Source organism: Eschrichtius robustus, chromosome 11, assembly GCF_028021215.1.
Source record: "Eschrichtius robustus isolate mEscRob2 chromosome 11, mEscRob2.pri, whole genome shotgun sequence".
In the NCBI taxonomy this organism is placed as follows: Eukaryota; Metazoa; Chordata; class Mammalia; order Artiodactyla; family Eschrichtiidae; genus Eschrichtius; species Eschrichtius robustus.
In genome coordinates this window covers 107,547,008-107,568,834 of record NC_090834.1, presented here as the reverse complement: position 1 = coordinate 107,568,834, position 21,827 = coordinate 107,547,008, and the positions used below count along the sequence as shown (strand labels likewise).

Here is a 21,827-nt window from a genome sequence, read left to right as displayed (position 1 = left end):
AACTAGTGTTCCGCTCCAGCGGGGCACAGAGCAAGTGCTCAGGAAGTGCCGCTGTTTACGAGCAGTAAGCACTGGGCCCTGCCCTACACACACTCTCATGTATTCTTACAACACCTTAGACAGGTATTATCTCTTATTTATAACTGGAGAAACTGAGGTTCAGAGAAAGGCTTTGGCCAAGGTCAAGGCTAACAATTGTAGGAACCTGCCACTGGAGCTAGAAGTCTTTGAACATTTAGGTGTGAGAAACGGAACAACTGCAAACCTCAGATCAAGGCTTGAAAAGGCAACAGGCTTGTGAGGAAGAGGATCCAGTCCTACTTGAACCCCACCCTGGTCTAACCTTGATCTTCATCATAGCCCAGCCCCACATCTTTCATCCCCCTCTCTGTGCTCATTTACCCTCCACCCAAACACCCCCAGATGGAAGAAGAAACTACCAACCAAAATCAAAAATAGTGTTATTAATTCTGGTGTCTCTGAAGCACGAAAAAAAAAAAAAAGAAAGAAAAAAAGAAAAAGAAACCCCCCTCCCCACATTTCAGCCCCAAGTCCAAGGCCAAGGGGCTACCCCAGCAGGCAGTGCAGGCCGAGGGGCCAAGTCAGTCCTGGCCATGGGCTTGAAGCAGGACCAGCCCATGGGTTTGGCTCTTAGGGCCCAGCTGGGATGCTGCCTGCTTCAGTTTGGGGAGCCCAGGCCCTGAATTAGGATGAGAGATCAGGGGCCAAGGTCAGAGGTCTGGGCTACTCAGTTCTGGTGCTCTGGCTAAGGCAGCCAGAGGTCAGGGTTCACATGTGGGAGCCAAAGCCACTCAGTTCTGTGGTCCAGCAGAAAGGGCCAAAGGCTGGGGGTCCAAGTTTCTGAATCCTGGGCTGGGACCCAGAGGGCACCAGGCCACTCAGTACTGATGTTCCAGCAGGGGCTGGGCAGCCGGGCTCTCACGCTCCTCAGCGGGGGCAGGCCAGTCGCCCAGGGCCCCAGTGGGCGTGCCACTCTCAGGAGCACTGCTGTCCAAGCAAGGAATGTCCTGCACTGCTCTGGAGGGCGAGGCATCGGTGCTGATGTCCGGGCTGAGACTGAGGTCTAGGGGCGCCTGAGGGAGGGGAGATAGGTTGGTAGGAGAGCAGACCTGAGCTGCCCAGGACCCGACCCTCCCGTAAGAACCTTACCTGAGATTTGGGGGTGCTTCCTTTAGGGCTCCCTGAGGCTGGCTCCCCCTCGGATCCCCCTAGCCCCTTCCGACCCCCCAGGCTCCACTTCCCACTGGGACCCTCAGAACTAAGGAGGCCAGGGCCAGGGGGCCTTGAGGGCCTGGGACCCTCAGTGGGGGCAGGAGAAGCGGGCGATGGTCCAGGGAGCCGAGGGGGTGGCCACTGAAGCAGAGGAGGGGGGCGCCCATCACCAGAGCCGCTCAGGGAGGGCCTCGGGCCCCAGGCAGGGCCTGGTGGGAGGGGCTGGTCACCACCGCCTGTGGGAGACAGATAAGAGGGCAGAGACTTCAGTCGGCTAGGCTGCCCTCCCCACTCAGCGGTTCAGCGCGGCCCTGCCTGCTCACCTGCTGTGTTCTCAGGTGTGGGGTGTGCCAAGGGGGGGTTATTGCTGAGGGAGGTCAAGCCGCCGCCTCCACCACAGTCCGAGTCATCCACGTTCCCGCCGCTGTTGCAGCCGGCACCACAGCCCTTATGAAGCCTGGGGGAGGGGAGGCGGAGAAGAGGTTGGTAGGGGGTGGGAGATACAAAGACCTCACACGCACAAGTCCCCAACCCAAGACAGGTCACCTACCATCTCAGAGCCCAGAGTCCTATTTCTAAAAGATTTTTGCCATCTACTTTACAGGGCTTTTTTCTTTTTTTTTTTTAAGGCCGTACTGCGTGGCACGTGGGATCTTAGTTCCCTGAGCAGGGATCGAACCCGCACCGCCTGCAGTGGAAGCACGGAATCTTAACCACTGAACCACCAGGGAAGTCCCTACGGGGCTTTTAAGGGAGGGCTTATCGGGGACTCCCCTGGTGGTCCAGTAGTAAAGATTCCACCCTACAACGCAGGGGACACGGGTTCGATCCCTGGTCAGGGAACTAAGATCCCACATGCCGCAGGGCGACTCAACTAGAGCCCGAGTGCCGCAAACTACAGAGCCCACAGGCCCCGGAGCCTGCGCGCCACAACTAGAGAAGAGGAAACCCGCTCGCCACAACTAGAGAGAAGCCCACGCGCTGCAACAGAAGACACGGCATGCCTCAACGAAGATCCCACGTGCCACAACTAAGACCCGACACAGCCAAAAACAAATAAAATAAATAATAAATAAATCTTAAAAAAAAAAAAAAGGGAAGCGTCATCAACGGTGCTTCAGGCTAAAGGCCACCTTCAGCTCCGGCTGAGGGTGCAGCGTGTGCGGCTGGGTCAGCTCGGGGAAGGGGTCAGCTCTCGGGGCTCAATCCTGGCTCCAGCACTTCCTTAGTCAGACCCCGGAGAGAGCTGCTTCCTCTCTCCGAGCCCTGGCTTCCTGCCCCATGACCCCGGCCTTGTGGGCTAGAGGCGGGGGGTCGGAGCTCACCTCTCCCAGCTGCGCAGAAGCCAGCGGGCGATGGCGCCCAGGCTGACGGGGCCGCCCCACAGTGCCCGCAGCTGGGGATGGCTGCCGGCCAGCGAGGTGGTGAGGGGCGACACGTAGATGGGGTAGCCCAGCGGCTGGTCGCAGGAGGAATTGATCATGTTGCGGAGCGCCTGCTTGGCGTTCTGGATGCTGCCTCGCTCGGGGTTGCGGTTGCGCAGGAACACCAGCTCCTGCTGCTGCCCGGCCCACAGGCCGCGCACGCACTCGCGGTTCACCTGCGGAGGCCACACGCGGGGGTCAGGAGGCCGTGCCAGGAAGGGGGCCGGGTCGGGCGAGCGGCCGTCCCCACCTTGATGACACGGAAGCTGAGGTGGCGCCGGTTGAGCATGATGATCTTGTACTCGTCGGAGGCGTCATCCAAGACGTGCCGCAGCGCCAAGAGCGAGGGCGTGTTGCTGAGGATGGCGCTGCGCCAGGCCGGGTCGCCCTCGTGAGAGATGACCAGCCGCTCCTCGTTGGCTGCGATGGCGTCATACAGAGCGGCCGGCTCCTCATACTCATCTGGGGACGTGAAGTGGTCCTGTGGGGAGGACGGAGGGCTGAGGTCGGCGGCCCCTGGCCTGGGCAGAGACTTCGCCCCCGCCCACCCTGCCTGGGCACACCTCTCCCTACCTGGTGAAGCTTGAGGGCCATGCGAACCCCAGGTGCCACCACGCGGTGAAGCAGGTCCATGTCGGCAAAGACCCACTCATCGCGCGGGGAGGTGATACGGAAGTCCCCCTTAAACAGGGCGTGCAGGCCGTAGAGGAAGGGCTCCAGGCTGGGGAAGAGGAGGAGGGGAGGCGAATGCACAGGGGGCTCCCGGGTTCCTGAGCTCTGACTCTACGTGCAGGGGTCAGAGCGGAGACCGCTCTTTATGCTGGGCCTCACTTTCGCCATCTTGACAAGGTCAATCTCTGCCCATGTCCCTCACAGGGCGGTGAGGAGCAGGCAAGGTCACAATGGGTAAAAGAGCCACACTGAAGGAAGGGCTGATGTGGCCCCTGGGGGCTGAGGCCAGAGGCCCAGAGCTCTTCATGGAGGTAGAGGAGGGGAGAGCGACAGGCCCGGCTGGACTTGCGGGCACTCACCTGGCCGACATGCTGTGTGAAGCTGTCCCCAGGGCCCGGCGGCCCAGCACACACAGGCCAAAACACAGCGTGACCAGCGGCGAGTTCCAATCCTGGTCCACAGGCTGCGGCACAAGGACCCCCGTCCCCAGAGCCCAGCTCAGACCTGGGACAGGGAACTTGGGGTGGGGGCTGGGGCCCAGGCCAAGGGAGGCTGAGGGTGAGAAGAACCTGCATGGGGACGGGGGAGGCCGAGGGGGAGAAAGCAGCCCCAGGGTAGCGGTGGCCGGACCTGGCCGCGCCGGGAAGCGCAGTACTGGATCCACTCCAGGTGCACGGCGCAGAAGGAGGGCAGCGAGAGGCCAGAGAGGCGAAGGTCGTAGTCCTCATCCACGCTCAGCGAGAAGGTGGGGTCTGAGTCAGCATAGCCAGGTGCCCGCACAGGACGCAGGGCTGTCGCGATGCCCTCGTGGCTCAGCCAGGCCTCCAGCTTTGGAGAGCGGCTCACATAGTAGATGATGCTCTGGGAGGAGAGGGCTGGGGTCAGTGACCGCGGGAGTGCCCTCGCCCTGGCCACCGCAGGAGGCAGCGTCGGGGTGAAGAGGCTTCTCCGTGGGAACTCCCTGGCGGTCCGGTGATTAGGGCTCCATGCTTTCGCTGCCAAGGCCCGGGGTTCGATCTCGGGTCAGGCAATTAGGACCCCACAAGGCATGCGGCGTGGCCAAAAAAAAAAAAAAGAGGCTTCTCCCTTAGACTGAGCTGAAGTCGGCTTCCCAGGACACACGTCCTGTGTCCCATCTCAGCTCCCTGAAACCCCACAGGCAAGTCTGCTGCCCTTCTCTCGGCCAGGGAGGGGGAAGGGGAAAGCTGACGGGAAGTAGCCCTCCTCACAGAGCATCCCCTGGAGGGTGGTGCACTGTGGCAAGTGCTCGGACGCTTGCCCCTCCCTCCTGCCGTTTGTAAGGGGAACTGAGGCCCAGACAGACGACAGACTTGCCCGCAGTTACACACCAGGGCAGGGTGAGCTGGCCAGCACCATAATACCACGATGCTGTGGCATCCAGACCTCAGAGGCCCCGGAAGGTCAGACTAAGGTCGTGGGGCTGCCTGCAGGCCAGTGGGGCCTAAGTGCCCCTAGGTCTTGGGCCCCTTGAGGCAGCTGAAGTGTGACAGCCACAGGGCTTCCCCTCAGAAAAAAGCCAGAGGCACGGCGTCTGTGCCCAAAGTCTGGGGCTCCTGGACCCTTTAAGAGTTTCTGCTGGCTTCTAAGCAGGGGCTTGGGCAAATAGAGAGGAGCTCTTGGAAGTAGGCAGCTGACACAGCCGGCACGGATGGGCCGTGTGAGGCCGGCAGCTGGCAGCCAGTGAGGTTACTGGGATTCTGTGTGCTGCCCTGGGATGGAGCCAACAGGTTGGGCTTCTGCCTGGGGAAGGGGTGGGAAGTCCAGACCTGGGGAGGCTGACGCAGCTGGCCATGAACAGAGGGCACCTAGGCAGTAGAGGAGTCCAGCAGGATGGCTCTGGTAGACATGGGAAGGCTAAGAGCCTGGGCAAAATGGCCACAGTACAAGCCAGGAAGAGCCAAGGGCCTCAAACAGCTCCCTGGGTGGTGATGGTGGGGACACCTGGAGGCCATGGCTATAGGCAGAGCCTCATCAGTTCGGTTCCCGGCACACAGCAGCTTGCCTGGTAGCTGGGAGCCTGGCCCCAGCATTGCCTCAGCTGTGGCAGGTGAGTGGGCAGTCTGGGGAGGGCTGGGTGCCCCCTTACCAAGAGGAAGGGGCACCAGGAGCCTAACGGGGTGAATGGGGCAGGAGGGCTGTGGGGCAGCTTGGGCTCCAGGCAGACTGGCTCCAGACTGACCTTCTTGCTCAGAGGGCATCGCCACAGCCCCCAAGAAGAACCAGAAAAAAAAACTTTGGGGACCGGGGGAGGAGCTGGCCTGGCACACAGAAGTGCTCCATTAACTTGCACAACCACGTGGTGTTCTACGGAACCAGCAATCCTGGGGCCCAGCCTTTAGAGTGGTTCTCAGGAGTAACAGCGCCCGCCTGCAAGCATTTGCTGGCAGCTCAGTGGCTCTGCTCAGTGTTTCACGTGGGGCAGCTCACTGAATCTTCATAAGCATCACAACTGCGGCATCTTTTCTGCCTTCATCCCACCTAACCGCAAGGATGGGTCTGTGAGCCTCAGTTTTCTCAACCGTGAAAGGGGCCGATTACACTGACCTCGCCTCTTTCAAGAGTTACTAAAAGAATCAAACAGCAGAATGAATGTGCCTGGGCTTGGAAATGCTAAGAGCACCCCAAGGCTTGGCTGCAGGTGGATGTCAGGGCCAGTGTCTCCGTGGCCACGAGAGTTGCACTGAATCTCTCACGCAACTGCACTTAGTGACTTTCACGGAAGGACAAGGGGTGGGAGATGCCAAGGGGGGCTAAATCTGCACAGGAAGGCTCCGCCTGGTCTGCCAAGCCCAGGGCTGGATGGGACACATCCCTGAACTGCCCCAGGCCCGTGGGGCTGCCCTGCACACCTGCCTCCCCCCAGGCTCCGCCTCAGCAGCCCCCATTCATCCTTCCAAACTTCAGCCCACACTCCATCCCGGGCAGAGCCTTCCCTGGGTCCTCCAGGCGCCTCCACATGGCCGTGATTCTGCCCAGCCTTTGAGGCAGCTGCAGCAAGTCGGCTTCCCCTCAAGAAGCTGGGCAGGGGCAGCGCTCATCTCAGCCTGCTAGCTGGGGGCCTGGCTGGGGTCTGCTGCACCGCCACGAGAAGCCTACACTGGCCGAGAGGGAGGAATTGGGGAGACCTGGGCAGGAGCGCCGCTCTCGAGATGGGGAGAGGAAGGTGGACAGGATCGTAACCCCTGGGTGACCTGCAGCTGGGAATGTCTTTTTCTGGACCACAGCCTCTTTCTTGGTGACAATAAGGATGGGGCGGGCTCACAAACCCTTCCCTAGGAGTGGACGGGTGGAAACATCCACAGTAGAGAAAGTACAGTTTCTCTGACAAGCGACACAGATGGGGTGCCCAATGGCAGCAAAGGACAGCCGGGGGATGCACAGGACTGCCCTAGAGAGAACCTCAGGTGGGCAGGCTCACCTGGACTCCAACGGGCCACCCCTTCTGGGCCCACGACAAGCCCCAGGGCAGATGCTAAGAGAGCATGAGGGGACCTGTGACCCCTACTCACCCCACTCCTGTAGCGCCCTCATCATCCCTGCCACCTCACAGAACTGCGAGAATCCCCACTTCTCAAGGGGGTTGACAGGCACAGCAAAGAAGGCAATACCTCAAGCTTCCCAGAACCCAATCCACGGCTCCCTTCGGACCAGAGAGAGGATCTGTGCACGTGCTGCCCACCGGCCCCCAGGACTCACCACCCCACGTGAGCCTCCTGGAGGAGGGTGACAGGAGGCCCCCCGCCCCGGGCTCCCCACCATCAGAGTCACATGGGCCTCTGAGGCCCGCTGTCCAACAGTGACACTTCAGAGGCTGATTAAACTCTCTGAGGCCTCTGCTTCCCTTGGGCAAAACAGGCTCCCAAGGATCCAGAGGATGGCCTTCGGGATGCTCCTGGCCAGTGAGCACGCACCGGCGGGGACCCCTGCCCCTCATACCCTGACGTAGTAGGTGATGAGGATCTTGCGGAGGTCGAAGACCTGCAGCATGGAGGCAGCGTTGTTGTCGCTGATGCTGTAGCCCTCCAGCACGTACTTGCTGGCCGTCACTTCCCAGGCCAGCCAGCGCTGCCCGAAGGCGGCATTGAAGGACAGGACCCTCGGCAGGTGGCCAGGCTCGCAGCAGCAGCAGCCCTCATCCTCCTCCACGCCCTCTGTGATGGCCTCCACCTCACGCTGCTGGCAGTATGTACCTGCGGGGAAGGGGGGCTCCAGTCAGGGGGCCACAGGGACACCCCAGCCTACCTCCTCCCCAGACAGTGCCCAGGCACCTCCCCGAGATGCGACGCGAGTAACCATTACTAAGTGAACCGGTTAACAAACAAGCCCCTTTCTCCTCCTGACTCCCAGTGGCCACGGTGGGGTGGAACTGGGGCATTGAGGGTTGGGCGGAGGGGACAGGGTCTGGTCCCTCATCTGTAGACGCAAAGACTGAAGCTCACGCTCATGTTGCTCGCGAGCTGTGCCTAGAGCCCCTCTGCACTTGTGAGCCCCTTCTGAAGCTGGCATCTGCCCGGTACAGCTTCCTGAGGGCAAGGAGCCGGCTCACTCACCAGGGCTTATGTGTGGCCCCCCAGCCTGGTCCTGGCCTGAGACCGCAGAGCAGGCCAGCGGGAGCTCCAGGTCCGAGCTTTCATCAGAGCAGCCTGGTCGCTACAGACCTGCCGCAGTCAGGACAGGGACGGGGCTGGGCCGGAGAGAGCCTGCCGCCTCACTGCTCGGACTAGGAAACCCAGGCCCGGCGGGGAGAGCCCCTTGCTCAAGGCGCCCAGCAAACCGGAGCAGAGCAGGGCTAGAGTCCAGCCCCGACACACTGTCAAACTTGGCCCCGCGACTCACCCCGGAACTCTAGGCCACGCAGTTGGAAGGTGACGAGGCCATTGCCGACCTCGATGAGGTGCACCAGGGCGTTGAGGTAGTCGGAGGCCAGGACAAAGCAGTCGCCGGGGCCGTAGTTGCCCCAGCGGCCCAGCACCAGGTCCCCACACAGCGTGTGCTGCAGCGAGCGAGTCAAGTGCTCGTAGAAGATTGAGTTGAGGTTGTTGTCATCAGCTCCTGGGACCCAGGATGGACGGACAGATGGACAACGTGACAAGTGAGCAAGGCTCCCTCCAGGAAGGCCCCGCCCTAAAGCCCCCGATGGCCGGGTACACACCAGGGTTCCGGTCCAGCTGTGTGACCAGGCGGGTGTTGGAATGATCCACACGTTTAGTGCTGTTCAGAGAGAGGGCGGCAACACAGGTGGCCAAGAGGGCGAGGCTGCCCAGGGCTCAGACGACTGCTCCCGGCAGCCCCAAACACCTCCCCTCCGAACCCGCACCCCTGCGCTCTGAGGCAGACGCCACGACAGCCCCATGACAGAGGGGGAGGCTGAAACTCAGGGACATGAGGGGACTCACCCGGGACCACATAGCCAGGAAGCCCAGGGTGTGAGCCCGAGGCCTCGGCCTGGCTCGAGTTTTGCCCCGTTCGGATCAGCCACCTCCCTGAAGCCCGCAGCGCCCCACCCAGCCTGGGCTCCAAACTCCTTCCCGTCTCCCAGCAACCTGTCCCCCGGTGCAGCCATCCCGCTCCTCTGCCAAGTCCCACTCAGGGACGCCCCCGGAACTTGCTTCTGTGTCCCACGAGACTCACTTGTAGTCGCGCTCCCAGAACTTGAGGGGCCGCGCATAGGACATGATGAAGACGGCGCTACCCAGCAGGGGGTTGAGCGGCGTGGAGAAGAGTGCGGAGAGCAGGGCCTGAACGAACAGCATGGCCGAGTCTGGGCACGAGTCAAGGAGGTGGCAGGCACGCAGGACCCTCCCTGGCCTCCCTCACTAGCCCCACACCCCCCTGCCAACCCGCCTGGCGGCCCCCAGCCCCATCCAGGCCACGGTCCTCCCTGCACACCCACACCCAGGCAGCAGGCGGCAGGCTGGGTACGTGGCACGGCGAATGGCTGGGCAAAAGCGTGGAAAGCCGAGCCCCACGTGATCTGCCAGGGCGCGATGTAGGTCAGCACAAAACGCAGCTTGTACAGCAGGTCCCACAGCTGCAGGGTTGGAAGGGGGGAAGGTAAAAGATACGCAGATCACTCACAGAGAGGGAGGGTCCACCAAGTACCCACTCAGAGCCTTGGGGCTACGCCACTTGCTGCCTACATGGGAGTCAAGCTCAAGATCACGCCCAGCCCTTACTCTCTGGACCTGCCTCGAAACCCCCCGATACCATCAGCAGCTCCAGACAAAGCAGCCAAGGGGGCGTTAGCCATTTAATTCGTAGAACCACCCCGGGAGCCTCCTACTGCTGTCCCATTTCTCAGATAAGAAAACTGAGGTTCGAGAAGGTAGAGCAGTTAAATGACTTGCTCAGGCCACACCACTCTCAGTGATGAGGCTGGGCCTCAACTGTGGTACCAAGAGTTAAGAGACAGTCACAGGCCCTGCCCTCAGAGGGGGACACAGTCTGGATCGCCACCATCCTGGGCCAGGCCAGAAACCAGACTAGAATGCCCACGTGAGTGAGCTGAAAGCTCAGGCCTGCGCTGGGGTCGCCCTGCAGGCACCACTGCAGACCTCCAGCAGAGCCGGGGAACGGTCCTTTGTTCAAATCCCAGCTGACCACCAATTCTCCAGGAGACCTGAGGCAAACCACTTACCCGCTTTAAACCTCAGCATGCTGGCTGCCCCGCCAGGAGCTGCTGCGAAGGCCCCCAGTGTGGCTAACGTGGACTGGGGAAGGTCTCCCGCACCACGGCACGAGAGGCCTGCTCCCGCTGCACAGCCTGGAGTCTTGCTGCACAGTCTCACCTTGCTGCAGAGCAGGGACATGAGGAAGTAGTCGAGCAGGAAGCCCTGGGAGAGGCGCGGGTAGTCGAAGTGGAACAGCAGGACGGTGAAGGCCAAGGTCAGGTACTGCTGGGGTGGGCAGCAGAAAGCCGAGCGCAGCAGCTTCAGCCCAGCTACGGTCATCAGCAGCGCCCGGCAGCTGTGGGCGAGGGGTGGGCGTTAGGCACTGGGCGGAGACTCGGCACAGTGGGTGTGGGTGCCCATCCCTTGCTGGCCCTGGCCTGGGCTCTGTTGGGCAGGGCCCTGCTCTTCTGGGCCAGTGACTCTTCGTCTCTGCTCTCTAAAGAGGTCACCCCCTTCAGACACATTGGAGAGACACATCTGCTCTTGAAGAGGCAGCTGCTTCACCAGAAAGGGTGTCAGGAGCTGGGGGCCTACTTAAGCTTGCTGGGCAACTGAGGCAGGTGTCCTTCCCTCTCTGGGCCTCAGTTTCCCCCCGTGTCACACGGAGATGTAGACGGTGGGATGGCAGGGGGCTGGCGGTCCTCACTAGAGACAGAACTTGTCCGGGTGGCTGACGACCGTGTGGGCGTCCACTGTGAGGGCGTTGAGCACCACCGCAGGGTAGATGAGGTACTTCTCCACACACTGCAGGCCGGCGTACAGCTTCTCAAACCACATCACCTGGGCAGCACCTGCAGCAAAAGGTGGGAAGGTGGGACTGCTGCCTAGCACCGGGTCCTCCACATTCCCCTCCAACCACGGGGCAGGACAGGTGTGCTCTCCAAGGGAACCTGGACAGACGGCAAACCCCAGGGCGTGGGGATGTGGCATTCTGGGTCCCTAGAGACTCTGAGCGGTTGCGGGGCGGGGGACTGATCCCTTGCAGCCCAGATGAGGGCGATGAGGCCCAGGTCGGGTGTGTTGGGGGCTTAGGGCAGGTGCTCTGCCCATTCAATGGCTGTCTGTGAAATAAAGGCTGATGACGACACCCCAGGTGCCCACCGGAGCCAGGGCGGGCTGGGTGAGGCCCAAGTACACAGTGATCCTCAGCCTCAGGGCCCTTTGGAAGGGGCCCCTGCCACTTGGCTCGAGCTGACTGCAGCCACACGGAGATGCTGGCCCAGTGGGCAAAATCCTTCATTGTCTATGGAAAAAAAGGCATGTGGACCTTCGCATAACAAATCCAGATGTTTATGGCCTTCCCTTTTGGTCCAGTAGGTAAGACTCCGCGCTCCCAATGCAGGGGGCCCGGCTTCGATCCCTGGTCGGGGAACTAGATCCCACATGCATGCTGCAACTAAGAGTCCACATGCTGCAACTAAAGATCCCACAGGCCACAGTGAAGATCCCGTGTGCCGCAACTAAGACCCGGAGCAGCCAAAATAATAAGCAAGTAAATATTAAAGAAAAAAAAAAAGAGTAAACAAATCCAGATGCTTAAATATAGGCTCAGGGGTGTTTGTGTTGCAGAATCCAAGTAAAAATGCATGCCAAGCTGGTGTAGTTCATTGGTAGCCAGCTTGTAATTATCGACAACATGTCCCTTTAAGGTCCTGGAGTTCTACTTCTCCCATTTCTTCAGAGACTGCAAGGCAGGTGGGAAAAGGACAGAGCAGGCAGGGTGAAAGTGAGGCATGGGCTGAAGCGGGCGCAGGAGTGGGTACAGAGGGCAGTGAAGGGGCTGCAGGGCCAGTGCCAGCACGGACGGGGCGGTGTGGGCAGAGGCTGCCCCCTGCTGGCACTCTGAGCTGCGAGGCCTGTGCTCCCATCAGGCTGCGGGTCCGCTTGGAAATCAGGGCAGGAGGGGTGGAGGGGTCCCAGCCCAGGGCGGGGGGCACTCACCGCGCACTTCGTACTGGCTGTACTCCAGAGGCTTCAGCACAGGCTGTGACAGGCAGAACCAGGGCAGCTGTTTGCGGAGTTGCGGCAGCAGGTAATGTGTGAAGAAGCCCACGGCCCCAGCCAGCGCATACAACACAAAACCCAGCACGGACTGCAAGAGGGAGAGGTGGGAGGCTCAGCCAAGGGAAACAGGCCACAGGGCCACGGGGCCACCTGGTACAGGTCAGCCAGGGGCGGAGAAGGATGTGAGGCCATGGCTGCCCAGGCCCTCAGGGCAATCGGGCTCTGGCAGAGACTGAGGTGGGGGGAGGGGGAGGGGTGGTCTGCGCCACACGAACCTTCAGGGCAATGAAGACGGTGCTGGCGCTGATGGCAAAGGTGAGCACAGCAATCACCACACACATCACCAGGTCAGAGTGCAGGACCTCACGCTGCAGGGTCAGGAAACACCAGCTTGGGTGTCCCCGCCACCCAGTGGCTGACCACACCCCCGCACCCCAAGACTAGACCCTGACACTCCCGATCCTCACCACTGACTGACGCATCTTGTCTGGCAGTGGGTCTGGGGGCTCGGCGCGGGCCGTCTCCAAGCTCCGCTCCTCCAGCTCAGGGAAGAGCCTGCTCCGGATCAGAGACCTGGGGGGCATGAGAAGAGTCAGGGGCCTGGGTCTGGCGAGGGGGCCCCTCCTCCCACAGACACCCCCCGACCCCTGCCATGCACGGACACACACGCACAGACACACGCAAACACGTATACACGTGCGCACATAGACAGGTACGTGCGGGCACCCACCAGAGCACGGTGGGGTCACTGCTCTGCCGGCTTAGGTGGTAGGACAGCGCCACCAGGAGGCCACAGAAGACAGAGAAAAGGACGGGGACGTGCTGTTCTGGCCAAGGAGTCTGGGGAGAGAACCCATGCTGGTCAGAGCGGATGAGGATAAGCATGGCGGCGGGGGGCGGTGAGGGTGCCCCCCCCAACCGTGGGAGAAGCCACTGCTGAGCCCAATTCACAGCCCTGTCTCAACAACCCCCTGGGCTTCGGTATGCCCGCCACCGACAGGTCATCCCTACCTTGATGGCTCCGAGGCAGAAGCCGTAGAGCAGAGCAGCAGCCAGCAAGCTGCGGGAGAGGCTGAAGACCGCAGTGAGTGGGCTGGTGGCGGCTGCGAGGTGAGCGACAGCCTTTAGTGAAGCCCAGCTCCTACCTGCCGGCCGCCCGCCCCACCGCCCCCCGCTGCCGCTCAACTCCCCCAGACCCCGTCCCCAGCCCGCTGTTCTCTGCTTCCCCCAGCCCAGAGAGGCCTTCGGAACCCCTGGCATTCTTGGGTTTAAACCACTTGCCTGCGGAGGGGACAGGAGGGGAAAGGAGGGGAGGGGAAGAGATGGGCTCTCAGAATCCACCATGTAGCCACGGGAGAAGGCTCAGCAAACAGCCAGAGCCGCAGCCATAATCCATAGCCCCTCCTGGGCCCCACACTGCCTCCTCACCCCCGAGCCACTCGTGGGCCCCATACCTGTGCCCCCAAAGCCGTGCATATCTATCTGCTCCAGCAGGTACATGAGACAGGTGTTCACCTGGGGCAGGAGGCCCAGGAGGAAGACGAACGGGAAGCACAAGGTGAACACTGGCAGGGAGGGGAAGCGGAGGCCAGTCAGCCTGCAGGCTGCCCCTCGGCCCACCCTTGGGGCCTCGCTCCCTGAGCAACCTCAACCCTGCCCGGCCTTACCAGTGGCTACATCACGGGCGCAGAAGAAGAAGGAGGCGGAGAAGAGCGTGAGGCCGTAGAGGGAGACAGGCGGGAAAGGCTGAGCTGAGCCCAGGGCGTCCAGCAGCCAGATGAGCAGACAGCAGATACAGAAGTAGACAGGCCGGCTGTATGCGATCACCCAGTTGTGGCCCTGGGAAGGGGGGCCTGTGAGGAGCCGGGCCTCCCCTACTGAACACCCTACTTGCACGTGCACACACACACGCTCATGTGTCCCGTGCCTGGCCCTGGGTCCAAGATAAAAAGCTTGGCAGGCTGGGGGCAGAAGGACCAAGGAGCTAGGGGTGACGGGGGTGGTGAGGGAGCCCTGCCTCTCCCCCACCCGACCCCCTCCCCACCTGGTCTCAGCCCCGCCCAGGGCCCAGGCCTGAGCCTCGCGGGGAAAGGTGCTGCTCTGCTGGTACTCACGTGCATGGGGGATGCTGCATCAGGCTGGACGCTCTGCAAGAGACAAGAGCTACACTGGTGATGAGAGCCAGCGCCCACGGGAGGGTCAGAGGCCCCAGGATCCGTTCGATTCCACTTCTGGGCCCTTATGAATGACCAGGGCAGGCCCCTGAACTGTCCTGAGCTTCAGTTCTCTCATTTGTAAGATGAGGGGTGGCTACAGGGGATCTGAAGCATCTTATCTGCTTTCGAGCTCAACCCGCTCAAGAGGGGTCCTGGGAAGGGGGGTGCATCTGGGAAGAGATGGGAGGGAAGAGACCCAGGAAGCCAGGCCTGACCTTCAGCAGGGAATACTGGCAGGAGGCGATCACCAGGCAGAACTGGAACACCCAGATGTCGGTGAAGAAGCCCTTGAGCAGCAGCAGGTAGCCCAGGAAGGCGACAAGGCTACTCAGGCCGACACCGAGAATGTTCTCCACCAGCCCCCGTGTCCTGGAGAGACAGCAGGGTCAGAGCACACCCACCTCCTCACCTGCTAGTGGGGCAAGGGGTTAGGGGATGGGGGAAACAGGACCCAGCCACAAAGGCCCATGTCCAGGCCGGTGTCCACGCCAGCCGTCATCCTGAGTATGCGAAGCTGTGCCCTCTCAGGGCCAGGGCCAGGTGGCACCCGCTCCAGGAAGCCACCCCACTGCTACCCTGCATCCGATCCCAGTCTTTGCCCCCTCTAGACCCTGAGGCCTCAGGTGCCACCACTCTGGGATCCGCCCATCTCCGGCTCCCGCTCGCCATGCTACGCACACAGGCAATGCCCCCAAAACACCGGTCACGGCACCGGGAGAAATCCAGAGCACAGGAAGCCAGGACACAGGTTCCAGGCCCAAATCATTCACCCACACAACAAACATCATCTGGTCTCTCTCACTTTCGGGGCCTCAGTTTCCTCCCGAAAAAAGGGAACGCTCAAATGGTTCGTTAGCTTTTTCAGGATACAGGATTCAGTTTAATTGACACTCACCCAGAAGCAAATAAAAAACAACACACTAAACAGGAACAATGTCTCCAGCAAAGCTTTGGGAGAGGAGCGACCAGAGCACCACCCACTTGGCCACCCCTCTGCACCCAGAAGAACCTAAAGAAATCCCACTGCAGACTCCAGCTCTCCACGCACCCTCAGCGACCCCAGCAGTTAGGTTCTCCGTTGCCATGACAGTCTCCACACATTCAGAGTCTGGAAGGCCAGGGGCCAGGGATGATCAAGGACTGGGGGCTAAGGGGGTGGGTGCTCACCGGTCCAGCAGGGCCAGCAGGGCGAGCCGCTCGTAGCGCACAGAGGTCCAGCGGCCGGGAAGAAGCCAGTACTTGTAGCTGTGCTGGGCCCGGGGCGGCGCCTCCTCCATCAGTGTCTGCTCCTGGGATTCGTGCAGGGAGTCCTGGTCCAGCAGGTCAAACTGCGGTCCCCATGGCCGCGGCCATCAGCCCCGCACCCCCCGCCCCCGTGGTCCACTGCCACCCCCTAGCGCACACTGGCTGGTCAACACACAAAGTCCCCACCATGTAGCAGCCCCACGGCCTGCCCTGACCCTCCATCCAAGGGCCTACTCCTTCCTCCAGCTTCCCAGGACGGGGCTCAGTGGCCGTGGGGGCTTCCGGGGCTGCTGGACGCCAGGGTTACTAGCTCCTGTGTCTGTCTTCCCCACTCAGGCAGCATCTCCTGCCTCTTCCTGGGCTCAGAGAAATCCACCTTATCCTTCAGGAGCCAGCACAAACACCACCCTCCTCCCAGACAGAGCCCTCAGGGTCACTCTGACCCCCTACCCTGGAGCACATGGAGCGCTGGCCCTGAGGACAGGCCTGGGTGCCAGTGCCAGCGCTGTGAGGCCCTGGACCAACTACTTAACCTCTTCGGGCTTCTCGTGTCTTTAATTCAACAAGTGTTTACAGGATACAACTACGAGCCTGTCCCTGTGCCGGGCTCCGGAGAGCCCAGCAGCACGGCCCCTGCCTCTGGAGGAGACCCTCGGCCGTGGAAGGACACCACTGCTATCCCACGTGACCGTCAGGAGAATAAACGCATCAGGAAGGGGCACGTGGGGCTTCTGGGCGCTGCCCATGGCCTCCCTGTGGCCCTGGGTGTGTGGGTGCTACTTTCACGACTGCTGTTTAACTCTGAGTCTGTGTCTCATATATCTCTAGTACTTCTGTTATTCCCTGGCCGACCACATCAGTTATTGCTCACGTCGGGATGCTTTCAGGAATGAAAGGAGGCGCTCTTACTAGCTCTGCTGGGATGGACAAGCTCGAACAGCATGCCTCAAGACCCCCCGCGCCAGGCGCCCAGCACAGGGGGCAGCGCTGCCACCGCCAGGTGAGCTCAACTGCCCCTTCTGCAGGTGCCACCGCTAACACCCACCGTCCCCACTAACTGGGGGCCCCTCCAGGGTAAAAAAAACTATTCCAGACACGTTCGTTGAACGAGTAAATAAGCGACTCCTTGAGCCATTCAGGTCCAGGACCTGTGCACCCTGTGCTGGCCATCAAAGGTCAAGACAGCTACCTCAGGGCCCCTGGAGCCCTCACTCAGGGTGACCTGTCCCTCCTGGTGCCTGGGTGAATGCTCGGTGGTCTGCACCTCTCCCCCCGCAGGTCCTTCCCCGACGCTGGCTCCTTACCTCTGGGATCTCCAGGGGCACTCGGCGCACCTGCATGCCCTGCAGGACCACGGGCCGCGGCTGCAGCAGGTTCAAGCCACCTGTCGCCTCTGGGACGTCAGCCGAGTGGAAGCTAGAGGAATGCGAGTGGCGGTCCCTGTGGGAAGAGCAGCCGTGAGGGTCGGGGCTGTGGGTGAGGCTGGGAATGGAATGGGGTTGAGGCCAAGGCCAGGCCATGACTGGGGGCCCAAGGGAGCTGCTCAAATACCCAGGAGCACGGGGGTGTCCAGAGCAGTGAGGTGGCAGAAGTGCCTCCCTCCCAAGTCCTGGGCCTCCTAGAAGGCCCTGGAAGCCTCCTGCTTGGAAGTGCCACGGAGCCAGAGACCCAAGGGATCCTTGCAGGCCCACCCTTCACCGCTCCCTGCCCTTCACCGCCGCCCACCCTCCTCTCCTCCTAGAGGTCTGAGGTGCCCCTGCCCAGCCCAAAGAAGGAAGACAGAAAACTCCCCAGAAATGGCAGCCCATCGGCTGCTGAGCCGGGAGAGCCCAAGCTTGGAGACTCACCAGGTTCCATTGGCTGCCTGCTCCCCCTGCTGCCCTACAGGGTTCTCGTAGCCGCCTCCAGCCAGGCCAAAGGTGTAGGAACGCCGCACGCCTGGAGCACAGGTGTGGGACACAAGGCAGCCTATCAGGGACAGAAGCACCGAGGCCCAACCCACGTGGGCACCAGGGCCATCAAGTGAGGAAAACCCTCTGGATGGCAGCCCAGCCCCTGGGCACCAAGAGCGCAGCTGCTGGGACGATGACCCTCAGCGGGAGGGAAGGAGGCTTGGCCACGGACCGGGGGAGGGGCTCACCGCTCTCGTCGTAGAAGTAATGCACAGCACCCTCGGAAGTGTCGTCGAAGGTACAGGCCTCGTGCACGTTGGCGCCGGCCCGAGTGAGCAGCAGCGAGGAGGCGAAGTGCAGGGCAGAGGGCAGCGTCAGCGCCCGGGAATGGGAGGCAGCCCGGCCCCGCTGAGCTTCCTGCAGGCTGCTGGGGAGGGGTCGGCTCATGGTCAGCACCCCTTAGAGCCAGCCGGCCCCCACCCCCATCCAAGCAGCCAGCAGGTGCTCACCTGGGCGGCGAGCCCATGAGCGAGGCGGGGGGCGTGGGGTTGCTGCCGGCATTGTGACGCCTCCGGATGGCCTGCGCCCGCCTCACGCTGCTTGAGCGGTCCCGCTTGCCAGTCTCCTCGGCAGCTGATCAGAGAGAGAGGCCCCCCGAGCATAAGTGACAGAGGCTTGGACAGAACCTGAGGGAGGGTTGGGGGACGGGGGGAGACAGGTGCCCCTGAATGGATGGAGTTAAAGGTCAGGCCTAGTCCAACCGTATCCCGCCTCTGTGGCCCAGCCAGGTCACCTAACCACTCGGGCCTCAGTTTCCACATGTGGAAACAAGGACATGATCTGCTCTGCCCCACTGGCGACCCAGGAGGATGAGCGTGGCTACTGAGAGTCCTCAAAGAGCAGAGGCTCGGGTGCTACCTGCAGGACCTGGAGCCAGGTGCCTGAGGTCTCTGCCTCGGTCTCCTCACCACTCCAGCCTTGCTTATCTGAGGCGCTTGGCAGCCAACGTCACTAGGTCGCTGCGTCCTTGTCCATCTGCTGCCTGAGACAGAGGCTGACCAGGTCCGTTCCAGCTGCCCCTGGCCCAAACCCACATCCCTACCGAGCTCGCCTCCCCCCAGCTCTGGAGCCAGCACTCACCTCCCCCCACAGCACCATCCTCCTGCAGCTCCCCCCGCCAGCCAGGCTGGTTGGCCGCAGGTCCCCGGCGGGCCTCGGGGGGCAGCACAGCGGGCTCACCGGCTGCCAGCTCCACCCCCGCCTGGACCTCCAGCTCAGCCTTGGAGCCAGCCAGGGGGCCCCTCAGGCCATCACCCCCTGCCCCGTCCATGCTCAGCACGCGGGCGTGCGTTTTGGCACTGGCGGTACTAGGCGTCCGCTGGGTCCCATAGGGCCGCTTGGGAGGCACAGCCGTCCCCTCCTCAGCCCCGTGGGGGGCCCGTCGTTTCCGGGGCCCCCCCGCCGCACCCCGAGAACTCTCAGGGGAATAGCAGGAAGTGGACGAGGAGCTGTCGGTGCTGTAGCGGCGCTGGGACCGGAGGCTGGAGGCCGGGCTCAGTTCACTGCCCTCGCTGGTGTCGTCGTCCTCGAAGAAGCCCCCGCCTTCCAGCAGCGACCGCCGAGGGGCGCGGCCCGCGGGGGAGTGTCTTCGCACGGGCGGCCGCCGTTTGCTAGGCCTCAGCAGGGCCAAGTCCTTGGGCCGCACAACCAGGAGCGGCTCAGCCGGGCCCGGAGGCGTCCCTGCTCCTACGACTGTGTCAAAGGAACGCAGCGTGTCATCTGAGGGGACCCCGGCATCTGGTGAAGCGGGCAGCTCTGCCTCCGAGGGTGGGTCTGTGTCGCTGCCCTCGGGGGCCTGCCCACCGGGGGGGCTGTCCAGGTGGGTCGAGTTGGTCTTCTCACTCTTGAAGCTGCTCAACGTTTCCCTGTCGGTGCCACTGAAGCAGGAATCCGAGGAGCCGGCTTTCTGGGGTGTGGGCTCACCCGAGCCCCGCCGGTCCAGGGGCTGGTAGCCGCCCGCTCCCCGGCGTTGTTCCCGTCGACTGCTGGTCCTCACCAGGGCCCGGTCGGGCCGGGTCAGCGTCAGGAAGCTCTTGCTCAGCTCCTGGCTGAGGCTCCCCTTCAGCAGGGGGCTCATGGGAGTGTCAGCCACGCTGCTCCCACTCCAGGGGGCGCCATCTCCAGCCAGGGGAGAACGTTCTGAAGAGTCCGTGCTGGGGAGAGATGGGTCTGGGGCAGCCCCTGGAGGCGTCTGGGGAAGGTCTCCAACTATCAGAAGAGAAGAAGACAGAAGACGACAGAATGGCATTCTACAAAAGGGACTGGTGGCTGAGGGGGTCCTATGGCCCTGCTTTCTGAGAACCCAGTGGGGCAGAACACTGAGGAGGTCCCATCTGAGAGAACACAGAGAGCACAGGGAAGAAAAAGTTGGGGTGACTCAAAGACAAGACAGCTAGTCTTCTCCCCAGGCCCTTGCCACCATGCCCACTCACTCAGCTTCTCCTGTGAGCTTAGCTTCAGCATCTCTCGGTCGGCAGAGGTCACGATCACGTTGTTGCTGCCCTGCTCCCGCACCAGCTCCTTGATGTCTGCAACCACAGCCCCAGAGGCGTCAGCAGGACCTCAACGCCTCCACATGCCACCCCTTGCTCCACACCACGACCTTCAGCTCTGAACAGCCGCCACCTACCTCTGAGGGGCCCAGAGTCCTCCATCCGGGGCAGCAACTCCTGAGCAATAGAAAAAAAAAGTACGAAGGAGCAAACAGGGCAAAAAGTAGGCTCAGGACATACCCATGTTGGGAAAGGCTCTCAGGAGAGGAGTGGGGGAGGGAGAGGGCCAGGACCACTCACCGAGACCTGGTTGAAGCCAAACACGGAATGCTGAGAGCTACAGCGTACCGGGGGTGTGGAACTCACTTTTCGAAATACTGTCATCTCCACTCCAGGGTCCCTAGCAGTGGAAATGAACAGTAGCTTTCAGCTAACCTTCCCTCTTCACATAGTACTTCTCCCACCATCCCCATCACTCTACTCTCCGCACAGATCCCCCTGATAAATCCAGGGCCAATCATAGAACATTCAACCGTTCTTGGACCCAATGTTCCCTAAGCCCCTTCTCCATCCTCCAGTGCTCAGGCCCAGGCACCAAGGACCCTCCATTTCCAACACAGGCCCTGCCTCGCCCCACCTGGGCAGATTGCCGTCCCCCTGGGCAGGCTCTTCCTCTGGCTCCCCCATGGTAGAGTTGCGCTTCTCCACAATCTCGCCCTGGTCGAACATAGCATGCAGCCGATAGTTCACAGTCTTGATGGCAGCGAAGATGACAGCCACCACAAGGCAGTACACACCAGCCACCATCAAGCTGGGGGGCAGGACCTGGAGGTGGCAGCAAGTCAGGTCCCTCTTCACACAGCCCTGCCCCCGTGGGGTGGACCTACCGCCACAGTCAATGCTAGGATTCACAAATTCACAACAGGACTTCATCACCCCTGCAAACAACTAATAAGAAGGCCCTGTGGGGGAACCCTGTCTTCTTTCTAATTGGAGAGAAACCAGGTGAGGGTCTCAAGGTCACCCAGGCCAGAAAATTTTGGCCTCTCCTTCACACACTCCAAACTCTGCACTGAGTCCTCTTTCTACATCCTAGTGCCCAAGCCACAGCCCAGAATCCCTGCCAGGTTGCACCCCTCCGTGACATCTGCCCTCCCTTTCCCCGGCGGGAGTTACAGGTGGCGGCAGCGTCTCACCATGTACAGCAAGAAAGGAAAGGTGAGCAGGAAGATCCAGACATAGAGGTGGAAGCAGTTGGAGAAGGTGCTCTGGTGCGGATCGAAGAACCAACCGCCGGTGAGCGAGGCCCACACCCCCTGGCGCAGGATCTGCAATACCTGCGACCCCATGGCCCCGCCGCTGCTGCGCGCGCCCTCCTCCCGGGACCCTCATGGGGGCGGCCCCCGGCCCATGCCCCGCGTGGCGCCCGAGGGCCCCGGGGCCCGGCCTCGCGCTCACGCCATGGCCTCCCCCAGCGGAGGAGAGAGGTCGGTGGGGCTCGGGTGCGAGCAGGGGGCGGGGCCGGCCCGGGCAGTCAGCGGTGCGAGACCCAGGCGCGGGGGTGGAGACGCATCAGAGGCGGGGTCCGGGCCCCCACCCCCGGCCCAGATCTGCTCCCAAGGGCCGGGCCGGCAGGCAGGCGCAGGGCACGGGCCGGGCACCCGTCGGCGGCATCCAGAGGTGGGCGTGGGGTGGATGCTCTGGGGGTGCAGGCGACGGCTCCCTCGGTTCCGGCCCGGGGAAAGCCCTGGTACCCTGAGGTCCACTTCCGGGGTCACAGGTCACTCGCTTTTGGCTCCGCGCTCGCCCCGCTTCTGCGGGAGCCGGCCCAAGGGGGAGGCCGGAAGAAGGAGCCGCGAGCCGCCAACCTGCAGTGGCGCATGCGCCCAACGAGCCC

At 62.3% G+C, this 21,827-nt stretch overlaps 1 protein-coding gene across 6 annotated transcripts; it reads right to left on the bottom strand.

The window, feature by feature from the left end:
• Positions 1–444: 444 nt before the first annotated feature.
• Positions 445–21,811, bottom strand: PCNX3 (pecanex 3). Of its 6 annotated transcripts, none has more exons than XM_068554487.1 (35): positions 21,127–21,811; positions 20,568–20,755; positions 20,231–20,330; positions 20,068–20,107; positions 19,871–19,966; positions 18,519–19,646; positions 17,888–18,011; positions 17,627–17,805; positions 17,334–17,424; positions 16,791–16,926; positions 15,409–15,569; positions 14,457–14,610; positions 14,140–14,172; positions 13,693–13,864; positions 13,480–13,590; positions 13,037–13,128; positions 12,756–12,865; positions 12,493–12,598; positions 12,301–12,393; positions 11,963–12,113; positions 10,668–10,812; positions 10,139–10,316; positions 9,244–9,381; positions 8,982–9,088; positions 8,503–8,561; positions 8,187–8,402; positions 7,287–7,540; positions 3,960–4,190; positions 3,689–3,792; positions 3,231–3,378; positions 2,908–3,138; positions 2,559–2,833; positions 1,557–1,690; positions 1,171–1,469; positions 445–1,094 (listed from the first exon to the last, which is right to left on the bottom strand). In XM_068554487.1, exons 1-35 carry the CDS (start codon positions 21,277–21,279, stop codon positions 900–902), a joined length of 6,132 nt encoding a protein of 2,043 aa, XP_068410588.1. In that variant the 5' UTR covers positions 21,280–21,811; the 3' UTR covers positions 445–899. The 6 variants fall into 6 exon arrangements, with proteins under 6 accessions (XP_068410588.1, XP_068410590.1, XP_068410591.1 ...); XM_068554489.1 differs by having other exon boundaries at positions 8,982–9,111; positions 9,273–9,381; XM_068554490.1 differs by having other exon boundaries at positions 15,409–15,551.
• Positions 21,812–21,827: the final 16 nt, after the last annotated feature.

Bases quoted from the DNA above. Each gene is read 5' to 3' on its own strand.
- PCNX3 (XM_068554487.1), bottom strand. From the start codon at position 21,279: ATGGGGTCGCAGGTATTGCAGATCCTGCGCCAGGGGGTGTGGGCCTCG. The intron at 17,425-17,626 runs GTGAGCCCCTCC...CCTGTGCTCCAG, and splicing joins TTACTTCTACGACGAGAGCG to GCGTGCGGCGTTCCTACACC. The intron at 12,394-12,492 runs GTGAGGATCGGG...CTGACCCTGCAG, and splicing joins ACAAGATGCGTCAGTCAGTG to CGTGAGGTCCTGCACTCTGA.